The sequence below is a fragment of the Protomyctophum bolini genome, assembly GCF_963924005.1.
Source record: "Protomyctophum bolini genome assembly, chromosome: 13".
In the NCBI taxonomy this organism is placed as follows: Eukaryota; Metazoa; Chordata; class Actinopteri; order Myctophiformes; family Myctophidae; genus Protomyctophum; species Protomyctophum bolini.
In genome coordinates, this window is record NC_137874.1 from 26426727 (window position 1) to 26447448 (window position 20722).

The window sequence follows — 20722 nt, forward strand, 5'->3', positions numbered from 1 at the left end:
ATGACCATTCCTCTATATCCCCACCCTCAGGCCAAAACATCAAAACATACCTTACCATACAGATATTACATTGTAGTACCACCCAAAGTCTGACCAATATGTATTGTAAACAGTGACAGCTGGAATCACGATTGGACCAGTACACAATGAAATATGTTTTACTTCAAGTGTACAACCTTCTCAAGAAGTTTATGAGCTGTTTCCTGAATGTACAATCTGCCTCTGAAGGGCAATGAAATTCACTTAAGATACTTTGAACTGTAATCTTGCAAATAAGCCAACACTTTAACACCCTGAATGTTTGTAAGATGTAAATGCACCGTACTACAAATCACTGTGACTGTTGAATATTTGGCAGCTTTAGTAAAGACATCAGAGCAAGTGGCATATGGCACTGTGGGCATTGGGCAGTGACGAGGAGAAGAAGAGATGAGAATGATGAAAGGGGTGTGTGTGTGTGTGTGTGTGTGTGTGGGAGGGGGGGGGGGGGGGGGGGGTTGTTAGAGGCAATGTCAGGTCACTGCTCCGCTCATCTGTTCTCATGGCGAGCTCCATTCATCTCTGGCAGATAGCAATTTATATGTCAAGTTAACCTCCCCCCGCAGACCCACACGCCCATGTCTTGACTGGGCGTACAAGTCCACTGACAATTCACTGGTGAAATAACACAATTACAGGGCATAGGGAGGGAGGGAGCTGGGGAGTACTCATACAGCCATTACACATTAGCCTCCTTTCAGCTCTGATGGCTGAGCAATTCTGCACTGCATGTTCATGTCCCGTCAAGGGAAATAAGCCAAGACCTACATTAGAGAAAACAACACATCTTTGGTGCAATCAGATCAAATGAGATGTCATTAAAACATTCTCAAACGTAGACTTGGAAGCGTGCTGCTCTCTCCCGTCCTTGCAGGATGCTGACAGCAGGTGCTTGAGGAGAGCAGAAAGGATTAGGGACAAACACCATCCCGGTAATGGACCGTTTATGACGATGCCGACTGGAAAGCTGGTCAGAATAATTCCATCCGCCTGTAATCTTTCTCCTGTCTCCTCACTGTGATATCTTTAAGTTATCCACTTAATAATTACAGTACATACTTATCCTCTTAGTTAGGTTCTTTATTTAAACCACCTATTAAAGAATGATGGACACTGCATGCTCAATGCATCAGAGCCACTAATGGATATTGATGACCTGTTAGTGCTGTAGCTGTTGTTGCAGTCATGCAAAGAAAGACAGAAGGGTATAGGTTCATGCTGTCTTGTCTTTTCACAGAGACAACTATGCATGCACTTCATGTACCACAAAGGCCTTAAAAACAAAGCTCCTCATCCCCAAACAAACTGGTCAGGCTACTGCTTGGCCTTACATCTCCAACCCATTTCACCCCTGCTCATTTTTGCTAGGCTGGGATGGCGTGGGGTTCAAGGTTCAAGGTTCAAGGTTAGCTTTATTGTTCCTTGCGGGAAATTGGTTTGCAGCCAGATCATAGTAAAGAAATACACACAATAAACAACATTCAATACAAGACTAAGATCTAAGAACAGGGCATTAGAGACAGATAATTCATGATATTCAATAGTAGCAAAGTCAGCAAAAGTGCATTAGTGGGCAGTATGTGCAAAGAGGCAAGAATAAAGTGCTATCTGCTGTTCAGCAGTTGAATAGCAGCCGGGACAAAGGATAGTTTGAACCGATTAGTCTTTGTAGTAGGCACCCTCAGCCGACGACCTGAGGGCAACAGTTCAAACTCAGACCAAAGTGGGTGATCCGATACCTCCAGGAGGGAGGAGGCTCTCTTAAGCATCAGCCTCTTGTACAGTAGAGTTGGGCTTGGGTTCTCCCAGAAATCTTACTGGCCACTTTGACGAGGCTGCTGAGCCTGTTCTTGTTTGCCACGGTCAGATTACCGTACCAGGCAACCATACAAAACACGAGAACAGATTCAATAAAACTTCTATAGAAAAGAGTCATCATTACAGACGAGACATTAAAAAAATAACACATTTTCCTCAGAAAAAAAAGACGCTGCTGGACGCGATATATTCGTGCGAATAATTCGCATTTTTAAAAAAAACAATTGAAGTCCATGCAAGCTTCCACATCAGTGGCGATGTGGAAGCTCTTTATTTTATTTTATTTATTTTATTGGCATGGTTTCCTCTGGCATTGGTATGTGTGTGTGTGACTGTGACTGTGACTGTGTGTGTGTGTGTGTGTGTGTGTGTGTGTGTGTGTGTGTGTGTGTGTGTGTGTGTGTGTGTGTGTGTGTAATGCAGAATCTATGTAAAGCGCCGCAAGCGCGGCACTATATAAATGCACCATTTACCAACTACTTCACCAGATGGAGCTCCACAAATCACGTTAAACTCAGATTTGGCTCAAACAAGGGGTTAAATTTGTTCTCTGTTATGTCTCCTTTATAAAGGAGTGTAAATCCCTACTCTCCTTCAAAACATCTCTAAAAGAGCACTTACAGGTGGCTGAAATTCGGAACTGGCCACTGTAAATAGCCAAAGCTTACCCCACCCCACCCTAGCTGGTAACCCCCCGCCACCCCCATTGCAAATTAAATTGAATTTCACAACCAGGCGGTTTACCAGGCTAACACAACATCCCCACCCCTTATATACGTACATATCCTTCTTTTTTAAATTTAAATGTAACTCTTTATAACAGTTTACAAAGACATGATGTCAGCAGTATACCAGTACTATTTGACCATACAAATTCCGAAAGTTAAAGAAGAGGGGCTTTATTCAGCAATATGAATGTATGTGCCCCAAAATCCCCTTCTCAGACCAGATGAGTTTTGCATGGAGGGAATTGGCTACGCGGCCAACTCCAAACAGCCCCAAAGACACAATGCCAGCACTATTTGACCACATTGATTCCGAAAACATTATCACCAAACAAATTCCTTGGATCAGTTCACCATTGCTTTGGAAAACCTTGTAAGTAAATTTATCACTGGTAAACAGCAACTCACGTTTTCTTTTAGATGCTGCCGGTGTCGGTACTAGGTAGCTGCTGCTTATGGGAAGCTGGTTCATCACTGGTGTTCTGTATAGATGCAGATTTCTGAGGGGAAGATTAATAATAAACGTTATTGTCCAGAAGGATATTCGTCATCACAGGTCTGTTCAAAAACCCACAACAACAAAAACATAGCACAGCAAAACATAGCACCAAGACAATACATAAATAAACGTCAGGACCCCACTGTGCACAGAACCATCCCTATCAGCAGGGCAGTTTGTTTAATGCTGCAATGGCTGAGGGGACAAAACTCCTACTAAAAGTGGACCTTTTTTCTACGGTAAGGTTCTGTCTGTATGTCCAGATGGCATTAGGTTGAAAAAGAGTGTAAATAGAGGGTAATTTGATATTGAAAGTGCCACTGCCAACCGTGTGATATATCAGAGAGTGTGGGTGTAGGAAGTTGGTAAAGTAGATAGCTGTCATCTGAAGAAAGGAAAGTTAAGGGCATTGTGATATAGATAGAACATGGTAAAGGATGAAGGATTAACTTCTTTTTTTTTAAAATATATATATATATTTTTTATCCCACGATTTTGTAACCCATTTTTCACCCCTGTGCCAATCATCTACTGTGATCCTGGGCTCTACACACCCTCCGCCAACCTGGGGAGAGCAACGGACTTAACTCATGCTCCCTTCATGCCTGAGTGTCCAAGTTGCTCCTTTACACCTAACAGGGGGGAGTTTCCCTGGTTGGACGTAGCGCGTGGAAGGAACACGTTATTCCAACCAGTTCCTTTCCCCTCCATCAGGCGCCCCGGCTGGCCAGGGGGAGGCAGTTTAGAGACCAGGATTACTGCATGTTTTTGTGAGGGATTAACTTTTTAAAACAAACAGATGGCTAAAACAAGAACTGAAGAGGGTCTTATATATTGAAGCTGTCAGTAGATTTGAAACAGATCATGGAAGAACATGCTTCAGATAACAGGATAGTAATTGTCATTGACCAGAGACCACTTCAACTCAAACAAACTTCCTGGCTTTAGGCCTATTTGTTCGAGCAAACTTTATCAGCTTGCCTGGTGTTGCTGGGGTTATTGCGTTGCAAAGCATGCAGTGTCTTCTTCATAGTACAATGAATTGGAGGATGAACTTTGTTAGGTTGCTTGCATGCCATCTGAAAATAAGTCATGTTTTTATTCTAGGGACTTAATGTTGCCAATAGATGGCAGTAATGTCAAACCTTAGACTTCAAGCGAAATCCAAAGAAGAAGTGACGCCTGCTGACGTTTTAAAATGTCTCTGACCGATAAGCTTATGATATAGCCAGCAAGCTAACGAGTTAGTTTTCTTTTAATTAAATTAGTTTATGCTTAGTTTTGTAATTTCGTATTTTTTTATAGATGGGTAACAGCAATTTACCATGAAACTCCGGGCGCAGAATGACAGGTAAAATGAGCGAGTGCACTTCCTGCTAATGGTAGCGTAGCAGCTAGCCTGTCAGTCAGGCACTCAGTCATCTGTTTTCAGGGATTGTTCTGTGACGACTGAATTAAATAATGTATTGTCTATGGCCTGTTTGAGTTGCCGTCCTCAGATTAATAGCGTTTAATATATGCGCAGATGAGATTAAGACATTTAACCCCTCGTTTGTTGTTATTGATAACAGATAAAGACATATAGAACATGGCTACAAACTACATGACTTTAGTTTGAATGTACCATGGATACGTCTGTAAACAAATGGAAAACAATGGACTATGGTAGTTGGTTGTATGATCATATCATACATACAGTGTATAGCTATGCAATGCGCAAGGCATAATCAAGTAGATATTGAGAAATTAACCCCTATTTCTCAACCGATTCGATTGATTTGAAAAGGATTATCATTGCTTACGGTCGGGTAATGAAAGCAGTCCATTATGTATGCCAGGTGCGTCCAGTGCCAACGGGAAGTATTGATAAAATAGAATCAACATTCTATTGACTCATGGCTACATATTGTCCATTTCTCGCTTCAAAAGGCTTTCAAAAACATTCTTGATTCGTACTGTAGTGTTTAGCTCATTAGCTGTAAATGACATCATGTGTTTGTTTACAAAAATCAAGCAACGTAGATCAATATGCGCCAGGTGTTATTGATAGCAGCGGCCATTATGAATTCAGTGATTGGCTAACAGAGTCAAGCATTTGGAGAGATCTCGGGCATTCGTAGTGGCCCTGCTGCGACTTGGGGTCAACTCTTGTCAAAGGCATTTGAATATTTTGGCAGAAATATTCAAATGTAATACATAAGTTAGTACTTGTTCATCTTTAACATTCATCATGTGGTGACACTCACTATTTTTATAATTCAGTTATCTTTATTGTGTTTTCTCCACACCCTCTTTCATTTGTTAAAGGATTGATTCCAGTAGATCATTAAAACCGAGGGAGTCGCCAACTGTAATGCAGCCAAATTCAAATGACCAGGACTCGCATGCAGTAAACGGTCTGTGCCTGACTCTGCAGCCAGAGCTTACCAGGGCACCAGCCACCGGAGGTGTCACTGCACCCGACACAGGCGAGGTGCGGGTACCCATGGCTGGTGGCCCTGCAGAGTCCAGCGGAGGGGCGTCCTCCAGGAGATCCAGAGCCAACTCCCATAGCCACTCTCACGCACATGGACATACTCGCCCCCAGCAGCACTCGCATGCAGAACCAGCGACAGAGCCATCTGACGCTGATCCAGAGTCAGGAGAACCAAGCACCTCTTTCACTGAGCTGCGCTACCTCTTCCGCTGGATCCAAAAGAGCCTTCCTTTCCTAATTATTCTGTGTGCTAAACTGGTCATCCAACATGCTCTTGGTAAGTATGAGAACATCAAGCGCCACTTTTAAAGATGTCAATGCAAAGGCAACATGCCATGGCTCACCTCCTGTGTTCACAGGTCTTGCAGTTGGGATTGGCCTCTTCACAACGTTTCTGTATGTAAACAAAAACATTCAAACTCAAGTCTTTCTTCAGGCAAGTAGAGGGAAATGCACTTCAATTTTATACAGTGATAGCATATATTTACAGCTGTGTGTACACCGATTTTACTTTCATGTATTTATTTTTGAGTGTCTCCTGATTTCTCTGTGTCAGCAGGACCGGAGCTCCAAGCTGCAGTGTCTATGGCTGCTATTTTTCCTGACCTCATCCACACTCCTCCTTTACTACACCTTTTACACTGAGACACTTTACCACTGGTGAGACAAATCTCTGCACAGAACTGTGGAACATCATAGATAGTAGTTCGTGGTCTTAATACGCTTTGATTGAGAACGTGGAGCTAAAATTATCTTCCTCCGTTATTCTTTCCCTCAACATAGCCTCATCTTCCTCGCCCCCACCATTGAGCCTCTGGGATTCTGGGAGGTTCTGTGGACAGTTGGCATCAGCAACTTTATAATTAAGTTCCTCATCATGGGAATGAAGTGCCTTATTTTGCTGCTGCCCTCCTCACTGGTGACGTACAGAACACAGGTAAGCTTGTAAGAAAGGTTCCCTTTCAAAAAGGTGTCACTCCCGATGAAAACGTGCATAATTATACCTACACAGTAGGTCAGCTGATTTGGATCTATTTGTGTCAGCTGATTTGGATGTCTGTGTTTGTGTTTTGGGTCCAGGGGCGGTGGCTGATGCTGACAGAGGAGCTAGGGCAGGTCTACCAGGCCATGGCTCCTGTGCCGCTGTGGTTCCGCTACCTGGTCACCTATCAGGAGGTGGACGACACCACAGGACTCACACTAGGCGTCCTACTGGCTCTGGTCTACCTCATACTCAAGGTAACACTGGATTACATGGCCACTGAAGTTTCTGTCATCCTCAAAGAAAAATCTGCCCTCTAATCTGATTTGGATTTTCTCGCCTGCAGCTCTTAGCACTCTATGGACAGTGGGGACCTTTGGTGAAAACTGTGAGGTTATTTCTCAAAGGCGAGGTATAGTGCTGCTCAGTAAATTACTTGAAATTGTCCAAAGTTTGGAATATCCATCCAGCCATTTAAGTATTTGTCTCTTCTGGTTTGTTGTATTTTTTGTTTACCAGCAATCGGGCACAGCAGCTACCAGGAGTCAATGCATTGACGCTGGGGACATCTGCCCCATCTGCCAGGGAGAGTACCGGGAGCCTCGGACCCTCCTCTGTCAGGTACACAGAGCTAATGTCATATCTATACACACAAGCTCATTACCAATACCAAACATGTCTGTGTCTTCATAATCATCATAAATACCTGAATTGAAGTGGCTTCTATCTTTGCTTTCTAGCATATATTCTGTGATGAATGCATCGCTTTGTGGTTTAACCGTGAGAAGAGCTGTCCCCTCTGTCGGACGGTCATCACAGAGAAGGTCTACAAATGGAGGGACGGTGCCACATCACCCCACCTGCAAATCTATTGACTGTAGGACAAGACGGAGAGATTTTAAAATCAAACTTTCTTGGATATGTGTGATACTGTCCATAACCATTTCATGGTGTGCGCAATAATAGTTGATTTGTAATGTTGACCACACTGTTCCTACAGTACATTCATTAAGGGCTGTGCCCTCTACTGGTGAGGGTCAATAAGGGCATACCGTAATATCTTGCACCTTGGTAAGATCCTATTTGTCACTTTGACAGAGACCTCAAGTTTAAATTTCTGCATGCCGTCATTTTCCTTTTATTTTATCATAGTGCATTTGTTCAACTTTTGTTGTCAATAGGTGAACAAATTGAAAATGGCATCATGGGGCAGGAGGACAAGTTTATTTTACTTGTAAATATTGACACGAGAAATATATCAAATTGTAATTAATTACTTAAATATTTCACCACAACTGAGTTATGCCACATAGTGGACGACGAAAACATTTTTGACTGAGTTTGTTGTATTTTTGTAAATTAGAAAAAATATATCTTTACACCAAAACCTTCCAAATGAAAGACTTGTTTACTTACCTTTATTCAAAATGTATTTGTCAGCATAAATGTGAAAAATACCAGGCTGAATGGAAGTAAGCTTACTGCAGGGCTTTCATGAAGCTGTGAAGCTTTTCATATATATAGTAGTAACCAGTGACCATGTCAGGCTGCTGTTGGGATAGGGTGCAATGAATATGACGATGGGCATAAACATGGTAAGCAGTGAACATCATTTTCCCTTCATTGTAGTTTTGCTTCTAGCCTTTTGGGTATAGGCTAATACATAATTATTTTCTTGACTGAAAACTATAATTGTGAGAAATCGACAGCACAAATTATTTTTATATAGAGGTGGTGTAACCTTTTTGTAAAACCAAAGAATGGGACAAGTATATTTTATTATTGTAAATGTACTGAAATTAACATGTTTTCCAGCTTCTTGTTTTGACCAATCTGAATAAAGTTGTACAGTTGATTTAGTTCTGTGACTTATTACTGTAGGTTAACACTATGGACTTACATTTTTATGCTTTAGAAACATAGCTAAAATTACATTTGTGTCAGGAAATAGATTTTCAGGCAGCATAATGTTCTCTGTAACACACTGTAGGCTATAGTCATTGGGTGGAGTTGACAAAATCTGATGCCTGACAGACTGTTACAATATGACCAAATCCAGGCAATCGTAAAATACTCACAGTACAGACAGACACCTCACTGCACCAGCCTGCCCTGTTGAATAAATGGGACATTTAAATAGTTTGTATCTAACTTATCGGGTTATAATCAAAGTTATTTTTAATCAGTTTCCTTCTCTTTCTGATCATTTCTCTGATCCACAGAATAAAAAGATTAAGACTTCACTTTATTGGAAAAATTAAGATTTATTTCATTATGTACATGATACATACCATTTCACAATTCAGAATCTCATGGAATTGACGGGCTGAAAAATACTTTCAAATATTCCTCAATGCCCACAGATTTGAACAATATCCATTATATTCAATGCAGATATTTGACATACTTGCGTGTTTAATGTTGAATATTGCACCTCTGAATAGACCAGATATCGACTGAGGTTGCCTCTTAAGACAGACATTTTGCAAGAGACATTCACTCATTGTGATACCAGATAACAGTGAAATCAAACCATCTTCATGGAGATGCACTGCCATGAGCTTCTCTGGACTCCACTATAAGAAACTACAGGAACGGTATCAGGTACGGTCCCCCCTAAACCATCTCACCCCTCGATTTCTACGCCGACCGCTCGGTCCGACAGTTCTTGTATTCTTTATTTTGTTTTACTGAGAATAAGGTTAGAAATAAGTTTAGGGTTAGGCATAGTTTTACTGGGGTTAAGTTTAGGTATAGGGTTAGGTTTAGGCATAGTTCTACTGAGGTTAAGGTTAGGAATTTAAGCATCATTTACTTAGGTTACTTTAGGAATACCAGGCCGCGCAGTTCCGCCGGCTGTACGCCCAGGGCGAGTTGGTAAAGGCCAGGGGCGACTCGATTTGCAGGAACAGCTCCACTCACATCACAATCAATTGGAAGAGCATCAAACTGCACATCATCAGAATGAGTTTCAAAGCATTCCATACACATCTACAGTATATATATACACACACACAAGCTGTGATCCCCCCCCCCCCCTCTCGAGCACACACACACACACACTAATATGCTACCCATATTTCTAGCACTGCAAACAAGCAAGTGTTGAACAAAGAAAATGCAAAATGGTTTTTGTCTGAACATTTCCCTAGTTACTCTTCTATGCGCCACAATACATATTTTAAGACATGTGGGATGATATCCACAACTTAAATAAAACAAAAAGCTGCATTTGAGGTAACTTTGAGAGATGTTAGCTGTAAATAAAAACCGCATACATGCTTATTTCACCAAAAAGAAAACCCATCTCAAACATGAATGACAGATTCATATCTGCATGGTCTACAACGGAGTACACAATAAATACTTAATTTGCATAGTGTGCCTGACCCAATGGAAAGAGAATGGCACTTAAATATATATAAGAAATCACCAGTCGTACTCAAGTGAAGTACAGGAGTGATTACTCTTGAAGACTTGAACATAATCCAGCTGTTGCTGTTTAAAGGGGAAACACATTTCCAACAATCTAGCTAACAGCACAGACTTGCATTAGATTCACTGGAACCATTAGAAAACCAGTAAATATCTGTAGCCTTAACTGAATTATACAAAACATTCCATAAATATATCAAAATGCTTCCACAAGCACTGGGCTAGTAGGTTGTCATGTCAACAAAATTAGTTGTTAGACTAATCACATCCATATAAGTGTTATGTAGTGTTGCTATGTAACAACTAATTAGTTAAGGAAAAAAGGCCTGGTTTCTTTAAAGATGGAGTGCTCTGATTTCCCCAAACTAAAACATGATCATCATGGTTATATTAAGATTTCTTTTCAAGTCTACAGAAAGTGTTAAAATTATGTTTTTATGTGGCCACACGCACCAGTTCATTAATTATACCTGGTTTTCACCTTAGCACCACCCGCCTGAACCCGCCTGAACTTAAGCCTCGCCCACAGCTGTTGTATGATAATGGGGAGGATAGGATTATGAATAGGTCACAAAAATGGCGTATTTTCGTTTGGGCCTTTTGACTCAATTCAAATACACAATTCAAGACATATTTGAATATTCTAACCACACCTGGGGTCTATTAAGTAATGTTAACTCCATATACAAAACAGAAAAAGTACAAAAATCACAGCACTCAATCTTTAAAGTGATTTTAGTTGATGAATTAGACACATACTTAATGGTGAGTAATAATGGCTACCTTATCGTATGCCCATTTTCATTTAATGTTTATGGAACGGTCACATAAATTAATATTTAATAATGTGATCAACACCATATGATCGAGTCTGATACTGCAGTGGTTCTCAAAGTGGGGTCCAAGGACCCTCTGGGTTCCGTGAGGCGGTTCCAAATCGACCCTTACTTGAGAGTTGTATTGTGGGGACCTTGAAATTTAAGTTTGATAGCTGCAATACTGCATTCAACAAACATTAGCTACATGGAGTACAGCTGCTTGCAGGTTAGAGGGTGCAATGGCCCGACTCCAGCTCATATAGCATATAGTTTACAGACAATACGATGTAGTACACATCCCCACACATCTGAGATATGTATCTAGAGTCTAGACCCTTCTCGCAGGACACATTTTGACAGGTGAACGAGTGTGTTTCATTTAGGCGTTAACGTGTAAGCCTATACCACTGTACCACAACCTCATGCTGGCTTATCTTTCATCACCAGACTTTCCACACGTAGAATGGCCTAATTCTCATTCCAAATTGACCAGTGTGATCTGGTTTGGGCCTAGCCTACTCTAGAATTCTACCAACAGTCATGAGTCCGACACCCTACCTAAAACCTAACCTCACAGGAAAACGGGTTAGTTGTAACCTGCAGCGCATGTCTGGAGCGACGGTGTTGTCGAACTAATGCCTGTCAGACTGTTAGTATGTCTAACAAACGTATGCACCATGTGTCGGGGTCCGTCAAATCATATGCTGTGAGAAAGGTCCACTGTCAAAGCACTCTAAGCCTACCCAAATCACAAGAGCACATAAAACAAATTATGTTTCCGGATTCTATAAAAGGCAGTGTTAGGAATTTGGCCATGTGCATTGTTGGTCTCCTAACCAAAAATAAAGCCTCAACACTGCAGGAATCATCAGAACTAATGTGACAGAGTGACACTCCAAAAAGGCATTTAGTCAGTTTACATTCAAGAAAAAAACCTTACTTAATAGTACTTACAGACAGGCTTGCTATAGATAGCATTCCAGTTGGACTGGTAAAAGTGGTTCCAGCATTTGGTATTGATTGTGGTGGAAGTGACGCTTTCAGCTAATATCTCACTGCAATCCTTTTATAGCTGCTTTTCTGTCAGCCGTTTCCTATCTACTCCTGACCACATGTTCAAGTGACACAACAGTGAAAAAGGCAATATGGAAGTGTTGCAGGAAAACAGGCAAAAGGAATACTGTATTTGTTGCACAACTGTTATTCGATCGCGCTACTGTGCCAACTAATATACTATAGTATACCCAACAACCCCTGAACCACAAAGTGATATTAAAAATGGAGTGGCATTTTGGGCATACCACTCCTTTTTTCTTTACCCAAACCGTTGTAGAGATATTAATCTCAGTCTTTAGGGAAGCTACAAGCAGCAACACCAGAAGTAACACTGTCCAAATTCAAAGTTAAAAAAAAAGCACCAATATAAGCCAGTCGCGCACGCTGAAATCAGACGGCGGAGTTGCCATATGCCCGTTCCTCAGCCACAGCCATTACAAGGCTGAGGTGAACATCGGCAGTCAATAAGGAGCACCTGACTGAGAGAACACTCCTCTGTCCAGTGACGATTCTACTGATTAGGGAGCTGATTATCTGCAGGGCCCCCCAAAGGAGGCCAGGCTATGCCAGGAGAAGGAGGTGGGAAGAAGGAAGGCGTTGCTGGAGAAGCTGGTGATTGGTATCGACAGTGTCAAGTCAATTGTTTAATTTCTACAAGTCTCTTAAAGGGGAAAAAAATATTAGAAGAGTCCTAGGTTCTGAGGTGAGCCGAGGGTCATAGGTTCATCCGTAGATGTTCGGGCCGTTTGGAGTTCATCGGGTAGGTCTGCTTCTTAAAAGTCCCTGCACTGCTGACACCTGATGGCTGCCTGATGGGAAGGGGAGCGGACACCTCAGAGCTGCTGCTACTTACGTCCATGTGCTCCGGAGTGGACACCTCCATGGGCTGCTCCCCCAAAACTCCAGGGGAGAGTAAAGATGGAGCCCCAGAATGTGAAGGGCCTCGGGGCCAACACACCCCACCAGCAAACTTCACCGGGCTGGGTGGAGACATGAAGGAAAAGGTCAGATCATACCATGGGAGTTAAAGCATTTTACAAAGTGTGAAGAGTTTGTGATGGAAACAATGTGTACGTAACCAGTAGAACTTCATGAAATCAGACAAAAACCAAAACAATATGTTACCTCACAGGCGTTCTCGGGCTTCCTGGAAACTTCCGTGGCGACCGGACCTTTGGCTCAAAGGAAAACCTTTCCTTGACATTTTCAAGGACCGAGGGGGCTACATACGTAAAACCCTGAAAATGAAAAAGGCCACAGACACTTCAAAAGCCATCTTTCAAAAAAGGAAGAAAATCGAAAAAACCACAACTACAATGACTCTGAGCAATGAAATGTTGCCGACTAATCTTATCATGCAATGTGGTGGAACAGTCAATGCAGCTTCCAGGAAAAGAACAGATATGATGCATTAACTTAACCTTAAAAAAGAAAGAAGAAAAACATTAAATATGAATCCTGGTTGTTTGTGAAATGTGCATCATCCGTGCAGACAACAAAAAGACACTAGGTATAAAGAAGACCAAAGCAGTACTTAAGAATAACCTCTTGCAACAAAAAAAAGAAAACGGCATAAAGCAGAATCTCTAAGAACACCAGTGCATGCGCACCCCAAGACTTCATCTTTTTCTACTTCGTCAGGCGTCTTTATCATCCAATTCGGACATTGAGGACACCCTTTTGCATAGCACGTTGCCAAGATAATTCTAATTGATTCCCACCGTATCACTCTGCAACTTTTAGAATAGACAGAAGCTGGCTTCCTGGTCAAATGTGAAGCCTTGGGATGAGAATATTGTGTTTCGTTTGTTTTTCAGTAGTACAGATCTATAATGCTGGCCACATGAATCAAACATGTGTTCTAAAGTGGTGTACGCCGGTTCATTTACTTTTGTATTACCAATTCCATACAGAATAATCCTGTATTTCTGTTAAATAAACGTGAACATTTACGCAGATGAACTACCAACCAGAAAGACTTGATTGGCACTTTCGCTGAGTGTTGAGTCATCCGGACTGTCTACTGGAGTCTGGCTGGTGAACTTGGAGTCAAATTGGCTGACATCATCAGCTGATTGCTGCCAAAGGAAAGCAGATACGTTAGTAGCCTGGCTGGAATAGGTCAATGTAGCATAATATAGTGCCATTCAGCATGGTATGCAAACTCACAAGGAAAGGCTTGAATGGAGGCTCTACTTTGCGGGCGAGGAGGTCATCCCAGTTCATATGTCGGAAAAATGGGTGCGCCTGGAGAAGACAGTGCCAGAGTTCTAATTATTTTTTGTTTTAAAATGAAGATTTTCCCAGGACTTTATCAAAAGGTAATTGTAGAACCACTGAATAAGTATTCAGTAATACACACACACACACACACACACACACACACACAATACAAAAGACATGTCCATACACAGGGCATGAACAGATATCAAACTATACCTCTACTTCCGAGGCATCACCTTGTCCAGCCCCAAGCCTTAGAGAGGCATTTCGTTTCAGCAGCTAAAGGGTTCGGACAACAGTTAGAATGGTAGTCTGGTATACAGTACAGACAATATACACCGATAATTGCACACTGCACTATTTCATTGTGTACCTTTTTAAGAAGGTCCCTAGCTTCTTGTGTGAGGTAAGGTGGAAGGTTGAGTTTGCACTTTAAAATTTTATCAATGGTCTTCTTTCGGTTTTCACCAGTGAAGGGTGGCTATGAACAAAGAGGGGGTAATTAATAAACAGCTACTTCAGTTTGACTGACACTGGACAGTCAAACTGAGGGAATAGTTTTTTGGAATTATTCAAATGAGACTATAGGAGGGACGGTGTTGTCAACTTACTGCTCCTGTCAGCATGTCATACATGAGTGCTCCCAAGCTCCACCAGTCCACCGCCCGGTTATGGCCACTGCGCATTAGAATTTCTGGAGCCCTGAGGTAAACAAAGCAGTTCAGGACAAGGATAAGTATTATAGTATGGTGGTATTGGACTGCATCATGTGCACTTTGGTTTTCAATCTCTGCAAGTACAGCTTTAACAAAGCTTAAAAGTGAGAGAGAGCGAGAGAGAGAGAGAGAGACAGGGAATTAACGAAGGCTTCAAGGCTCATGGTACAAATGAAAATTCGGGGGCAACCGTTCTTACAACCATTTGCTGTTCCCTAGCGGGAATCTTTCCGTCAGAAAAATTAAGCCATTATGGAACTTAAACCTGCTTTCCATCTGGAGACAACAGCAGGGGACAACTCCATTGATTGCATGTCAATGGTAATTGTAGTTGAGGCATTTACTACAGCTCATTGCGAGCTTGTAGATTAGGTATTTTCACTACTTCTTAACTATCATTATTTTAGTTATGGAATTTCATGTTTGTTTGTGTTTGTTTTAAAATGTATAAAAATAAAAATAAAAATATACTGTATATAGTACAGTTAATTTTAATTTAATTTCTGATGCCGTTTATTGCAAATTGATTTTAACATCCCTTGGCCCCTGTGTGTGATGTGTGACTTACATGTATTCTATGGTACCACAGAATGTGTGGGTCACTGTGCCATCGTGAATAGACTCTTTACACAGGCCAAAGTCTGTCAGCTTCACGTGACCTGGTGTGAGAAACCAAAGACAGAAACTTACCAAAGACAAATCACGAACAAAGTATCTGTATAGCAGCATTTAGAGCTGGACTTTTGCCACAATTACGATTGATAAATAAAAGAAAATAGCAGTTATTTTTACTACCATTGTACAACAAAGCATAATAAAGAACATATAAGTGGTTAATCAGACTACTCATAATAAATTTAGTTGCTTATTAAAAAAATCTATTATTTTTCATATAGATTCTCTATTATTTGATTAACCACAATGACAAGATTAAGTCAGTTATTGGTTTACAAATGCCGGTTTCTATATGTTTTCTGTTATTTGCCAAACCCTAGCATCATTGCTGATAGAGAAATACCATTCCAGAATCTGTCCTGGGTTGAAAACTACTTGAAACAATGTTGCTTGAGGACCGTCCGTTTACTGTACCATTGTTGTTGAGCATAATGTTCTCAGGCTTTAAGTCTCTGTAGATGATGCCTTTCTGATGCAGGTGACCCAATGCCATAGAGATCTCAGCCAGATAGAAACTGTTTATGAAAAAAAAGTCAGGTTGGTTGGTGTTGTCATATGGTTTCCTTGGGATTATTCTAAAAGTAGAAAGACCACATGCCCTTATATTGTTGGACAACTATAATCACCCCCATCTCTAGACTATGTTTATTTACACAACAAGAGAACATGAACTGGCGGTTCCAGTCAATTCTGTGTGCATTGATGAATATGATCCCACACTCTGTAAGAAGCATGGCAGTGCTCGTCACTAAATTGTGGTTTTGTGTTTTGTCATTTTGGAACAAAATATTTTAGCATAACAACTTAAACATAATTTCATCTCAAAATGCATGCACAGTGACTGTCACTTGAGTAACTTACCATGCTGTGTCCTCCATGAAGATGCCCTCTCTCTCCAGTTGCATAAAGAGCTCCCCTCCTGGAGAATACAAGACATTACTCAGGACAGGTCTCAGACCGCCACCAGTACAATACAATGTATGTATGTACAGTTGAATGGAATTGGAAACTTTCACACCTATTAGATAGTAAAACCAGACTATGCCTATATCCATTTTCACCAAACAATGGCAACTGCAAATCTAACAGCACAATAAGAATTTCAGAAGAATTATTCAATACTTACTGTATACTCACAACAAAGCGTGATGCGGTGTGTCATGTGTGAGCTTATAGATCTGCATTTCTGACACCGGCACGTAACTAAGTTCAAATCAGGTTTTAGAATGAGTTTAAAAGTGTGTGTCCTCACCACTGAGATACTCCAGGATGAGGTACAACTTTCCCCCAGTCTGGAAGGCATAAATGAGGTCCACAATGAAAGGATGCTTCACCTCCTCTAGAATGTTCCGCTCAGCTTTGGTGTGGGCAGTATCCTTCGCGTTGCGCACAATCATGGCCTGGCAAGAGACAGAAAAGGCGCAAAGTGTCAGACCGTGAGAGCTATTCTGGCAATGACTGCTGGCCGGGCAATGTGCATTCATCAGCAATAGAGGTAGAAGAGAAATCAGAGCTCCTGCATGGGTAGCTGCAGGAAAAGCTCATAAAGCCAATAAACAGTCATTACCGAAACCCTCAACCATCTGGTAATGTAAGCTAGGTTTTCTCGAGTTAACCCATTCTGACCTGAGATCAAAAATAGCAGACCTACAAGCTCGTAGATCTGCTATTTTTCAATAGCTAAAGCATAACATAATGCTAACACCAAAAGGGGTTCCCGCCCAAAATGGGTTAAAGGCGAGAACCAGTACTGTGTCAATTACAAACAAGAGAACATGCTAAAGGAAAAATGGAGAGAAGAAAAAAAGAGCCCTGAGGATTTGAGAGAAAAACACACTCTGTCCCATTATTTTGCGTGGTCTATTCTATATATCTGTGTCACTAGGGCATGCGTCAATTTTAAACCACAGTTTGTGGTAGGACACACACACACACACACACACACACACACACCCCTCACCTTCTTCAAGACCTTCATGGCAAATATTTTCCCTGAAGTGGTGCCAGACACCTTCCGAACTTGGAAAACCTGAAAACAATTAATTTATATTGTTTTCAATTAATATTAAGTTTTACAGGAATTATTTAAAACCTTCACAGGGGAATGAGTTATACATGGGACAGAAAGGAATAAGTATAAAAACAATTAAGAATGCTATTTTATACAACTTTGTTCATATCTACCGGTAATTAAGATTTACTAGTCCATACCCATCTGGGGATATAAGAGTGCATTGTGAGTACTAGTACATTTCTCTTTTCTGGCACGCTACACCTTCCAGGCAATCACAGCACCATACATACATGTTAATTTTCCCGTCCAATCACAGTGCCAATTTCCGTCCAACCACAACAGCCCCTCCATCTTCAATTTCGGCACCAAAACAAATTTTCCGTCCTCAACTTTGGAGGCACACACGCTATGCGCTGGTCAGGTCAGCCAATCACAGAGTAGAATGGCAGACCCTCCAGCCAATCACAACAGCCCCTCCATCCTCAATTTCGGTGCCATACATAATTTTCGAGTCCACTACGAATATTAATGAGAAACAGTTATAGAACTTTGTTCATATCTAATTAAGTTATGATTATAAATGAGCAACAGCCATCTCAACTGTGAAAACAATTAGAATGAAATAGACTACAATAAATACTGAACATTTTGAAATATCTTGAACATGTAAGAACTACTGATTTAGAAGGCATTTGTAGAATCGGCCTCCGGTCTTATGGGTTAGAGAATTAGCTTCACATTACAGAACATGTGGTGGGAAGAGTCACGTGATTTGCTTTCCCTTACGCCTAGACTGCTGCCTGGCCATTTATCTCAATGGTAAGCAGGTTGAGAGGGGTGGCTGGGCTGGGGGGCCAGACCGCAGGTCGCATTTACTATGGAATTGTGCATTTCCCGTCAATGTGTTGGTTGGTTGGTCACCCCAGGCAAGCCCCCATATATGGTGCCCAGGTCTCGTGTCATCATCAGGGATGGAGATGTAGAGACCCTGATGTCATAGAAAATGTGACCTGCTGTCACAGTTAAGCCCATATATGGAGATCCATGATGTCATCAATATTGGCCAGCAACTCTACATCTGACCTCAAACCCTTAGATCCCTGATCCCTTCATTGCAATGAAGTAATGATTTGCAATGAAGTGAACAGTAATGATTGAAATGAAGTGAACAGTCACAAAAAAGTGTTACCACATTATTTGCTATGTTCCCCTTTAATGCTGTAGAAAAGAAACTATATTAGATCTTAGAATGAGATGCCTTACCTTCCCATAGCCACCTTTTCCCAAGACTCTTAGCAGTTCAAAGCATTCTGGTCTAATCTGCTCTGTTCCCTTGTTGACACTGTTTTCTGATATTTCAAACTTCTCACAGTCATCCATGTTACTGGGAAAATACACAATAAAAGAATACACAAACCATTGTCACATACTGATATACACATACAATACAGCTGTTAGCAACGTTGCATATAGTGAAATTCTGGTACAGCATGCCTCTTATAAACAGTGTGGGTGACAAACAAAATACAATATGATAAATATGGTTAAAAAAACAGTATTAATAATTATAAAATACACAAACACTGTTCTATAGCTAGTCTTCATATACATTTCTACTTTAACATAAATGTTATTGTTCCAGCCAGGCTTCTACTTGGTCATATGTTCAATGGTGCGACTGTGAGGGTACAAAAATTACAATAAGTGAGCAAACAGCTGACTGGGCTGAGTGCATTATGATGGCAGGTTATGTTATGTGTACTCACAATTCAAAGCCACTGCACTGCTCCATGTATTCACTGAACTGACCCTGAGAACAAACAAGGACAGACATTCTTATCACAAAGGAATGTGTATTAAGGCTAAATAAAGCCTTACTTATATATTAGTTTACTGTGTTAGATTAATTGACCAAGTATACATAACCTACACATCTATATTTTTGTCTTGCTGGGGCGCCGATTGGCTGGGTAGCACTAGCAAGAAATGATGCACCCCCTTGAGACTTGACAGTGTTGAACTCACATTACAACAGGCAGCTATTTCAAGTCATATGGAGAGATCTACACTGATTAGCTAATGTTGCTAACTAGAACGCTAACGACATCACTGGTCACTTAAGTCGCAGCCAGGTCCTCTGTAATGTAATGTGACCACATGGGGGGAGGGGGGTTCATGATGACAACCATAGGATGACAAGTTAACTGTGTGATGTGTTGGTGGTGTGGTGTGTGAACAAGACGATGTCTAACTCAAAGCTACACATTGCAACTCACATCCAGATGTGACTTTATTCAATTCAAGTGTGGTGGTGCAGCAGCAACACCAGCACAGGCCTGCTGCTCAACGGGGGTAGCCTAAATGCCACGCATCGCATGATGCTAACTAGCCCTTTAGCCTGATGTTGGTCGTGTGACGGTGTCGCGCGCACAATAGATAGCCGATCTACAAGCTCACGCTTGTAAATCTGTTGCCACCAAGCTACGCGAGGTAACCCGTACTAGTAGTAGTCAACGAACTGAACTCACCCCGTCTTCAAGTTCATCGTCGGACACATTCTCGTCCCCCGGTTGATCCAGGTCGATGTCGAACATTCCAGCCATCCTCCTCCTCGGTTCTTTAGCGGACGACCGGACGTGTTTTAATCAGAGAGCGTAGCTGCGAACTATCGTTCTTCTCCGCTTCATAGGACGCCCATCTCGGGTCCTGATGTCTGGCTGCGGCGCCTGCTACTGCCGGGCTACGATAGAGGCTAGTCAGACTACTTACATACACATACGGTACATGCGCCTGTGTCCGTGTCCGCCCCGGTACTATCGCTGTACGTGTGTCGCGACGCTTCCTTCCAGAGCGCCAATATCATCACCACCAAAACAAAACAGCGAAATGCTCGCTCACGCGCACCACCTAGTGCCCCGGTCACGCACGCGCACCACTGCTCATCTCTTCGCCTCCCAGTCAGAGCCATAGAGTAAGACAGAGTTACGACAACTCCGTTCACTTCATGGGGCCAGACCCAGTACTTCTATTGGCGAATAGGGACACCGGAAGTTTACGGAATGCATTGGGGTCTATGGGCTCGCGCGGGTACATGAACCACGTTACTGTTTTCTGCCCCCTCAATGTCACAACTCTGTCTATACGTTATGTCTCTGCTATCATTCAGTCAGCTTGGCTGGCTGCTGGGTCACGTTACCGCCCTGGACCCCACGTTATGTGAACCAGTAGAAGGATCAAACGAATAAT

General features: G+C 41.8%; 2 protein-coding genes across 2 annotated transcripts; one reads left to right on the forward strand and one right to left on the reverse strand.

Annotated features, from left to right (window-relative positions):
- Positions 1-4264: 4264 nt before the first annotated feature.
- On the forward strand, positions 4265-8394 carry rnft1 (ring finger protein, transmembrane 1). Its single transcript, XM_080779519.1, has 9 exons — positions 4265-4432; positions 5389-5834; positions 5917-5993; positions 6117-6217; positions 6341-6494; positions 6638-6796; positions 6886-6951; positions 7059-7160; positions 7280-8394. The coding sequence occupies exons 1-9, from the start codon at positions 4407-4409 to the stop codon at positions 7412-7414; spliced, it is 1266 nt and encodes a 421-aa protein (XP_080635645.1). The 5' UTR covers positions 4265-4406; the 3' UTR covers positions 7415-8394.
- A 389-nt stretch (positions 8395-8783) lies between these two features.
- rps6kb1a (ribosomal protein S6 kinase b, polypeptide 1a) lies at positions 8784-20333 on the reverse strand. Its single transcript, XM_080780718.1, has 15 exons — positions 20005-20333; positions 19243-19286; positions 18740-18860; positions 17423-17491; positions 16715-16862; positions 16324-16381; positions 15877-15977; positions 15356-15446; positions 14683-14773; positions 14445-14552; positions 14288-14350; positions 14018-14095; positions 13819-13926; positions 12974-13086; positions 8784-12828 (listed from the first exon to the last, which is right to left on the reverse strand). Exons 1-15 carry the CDS (start codon positions 20077-20079, stop codon positions 12564-12566), a joined length of 1533 nt encoding a protein of 510 aa, XP_080636844.1. The 5' UTR covers positions 20080-20333; the 3' UTR covers positions 8784-12563.
- Between the last annotated feature and the right edge of the window lie 389 nt (positions 20334-20722).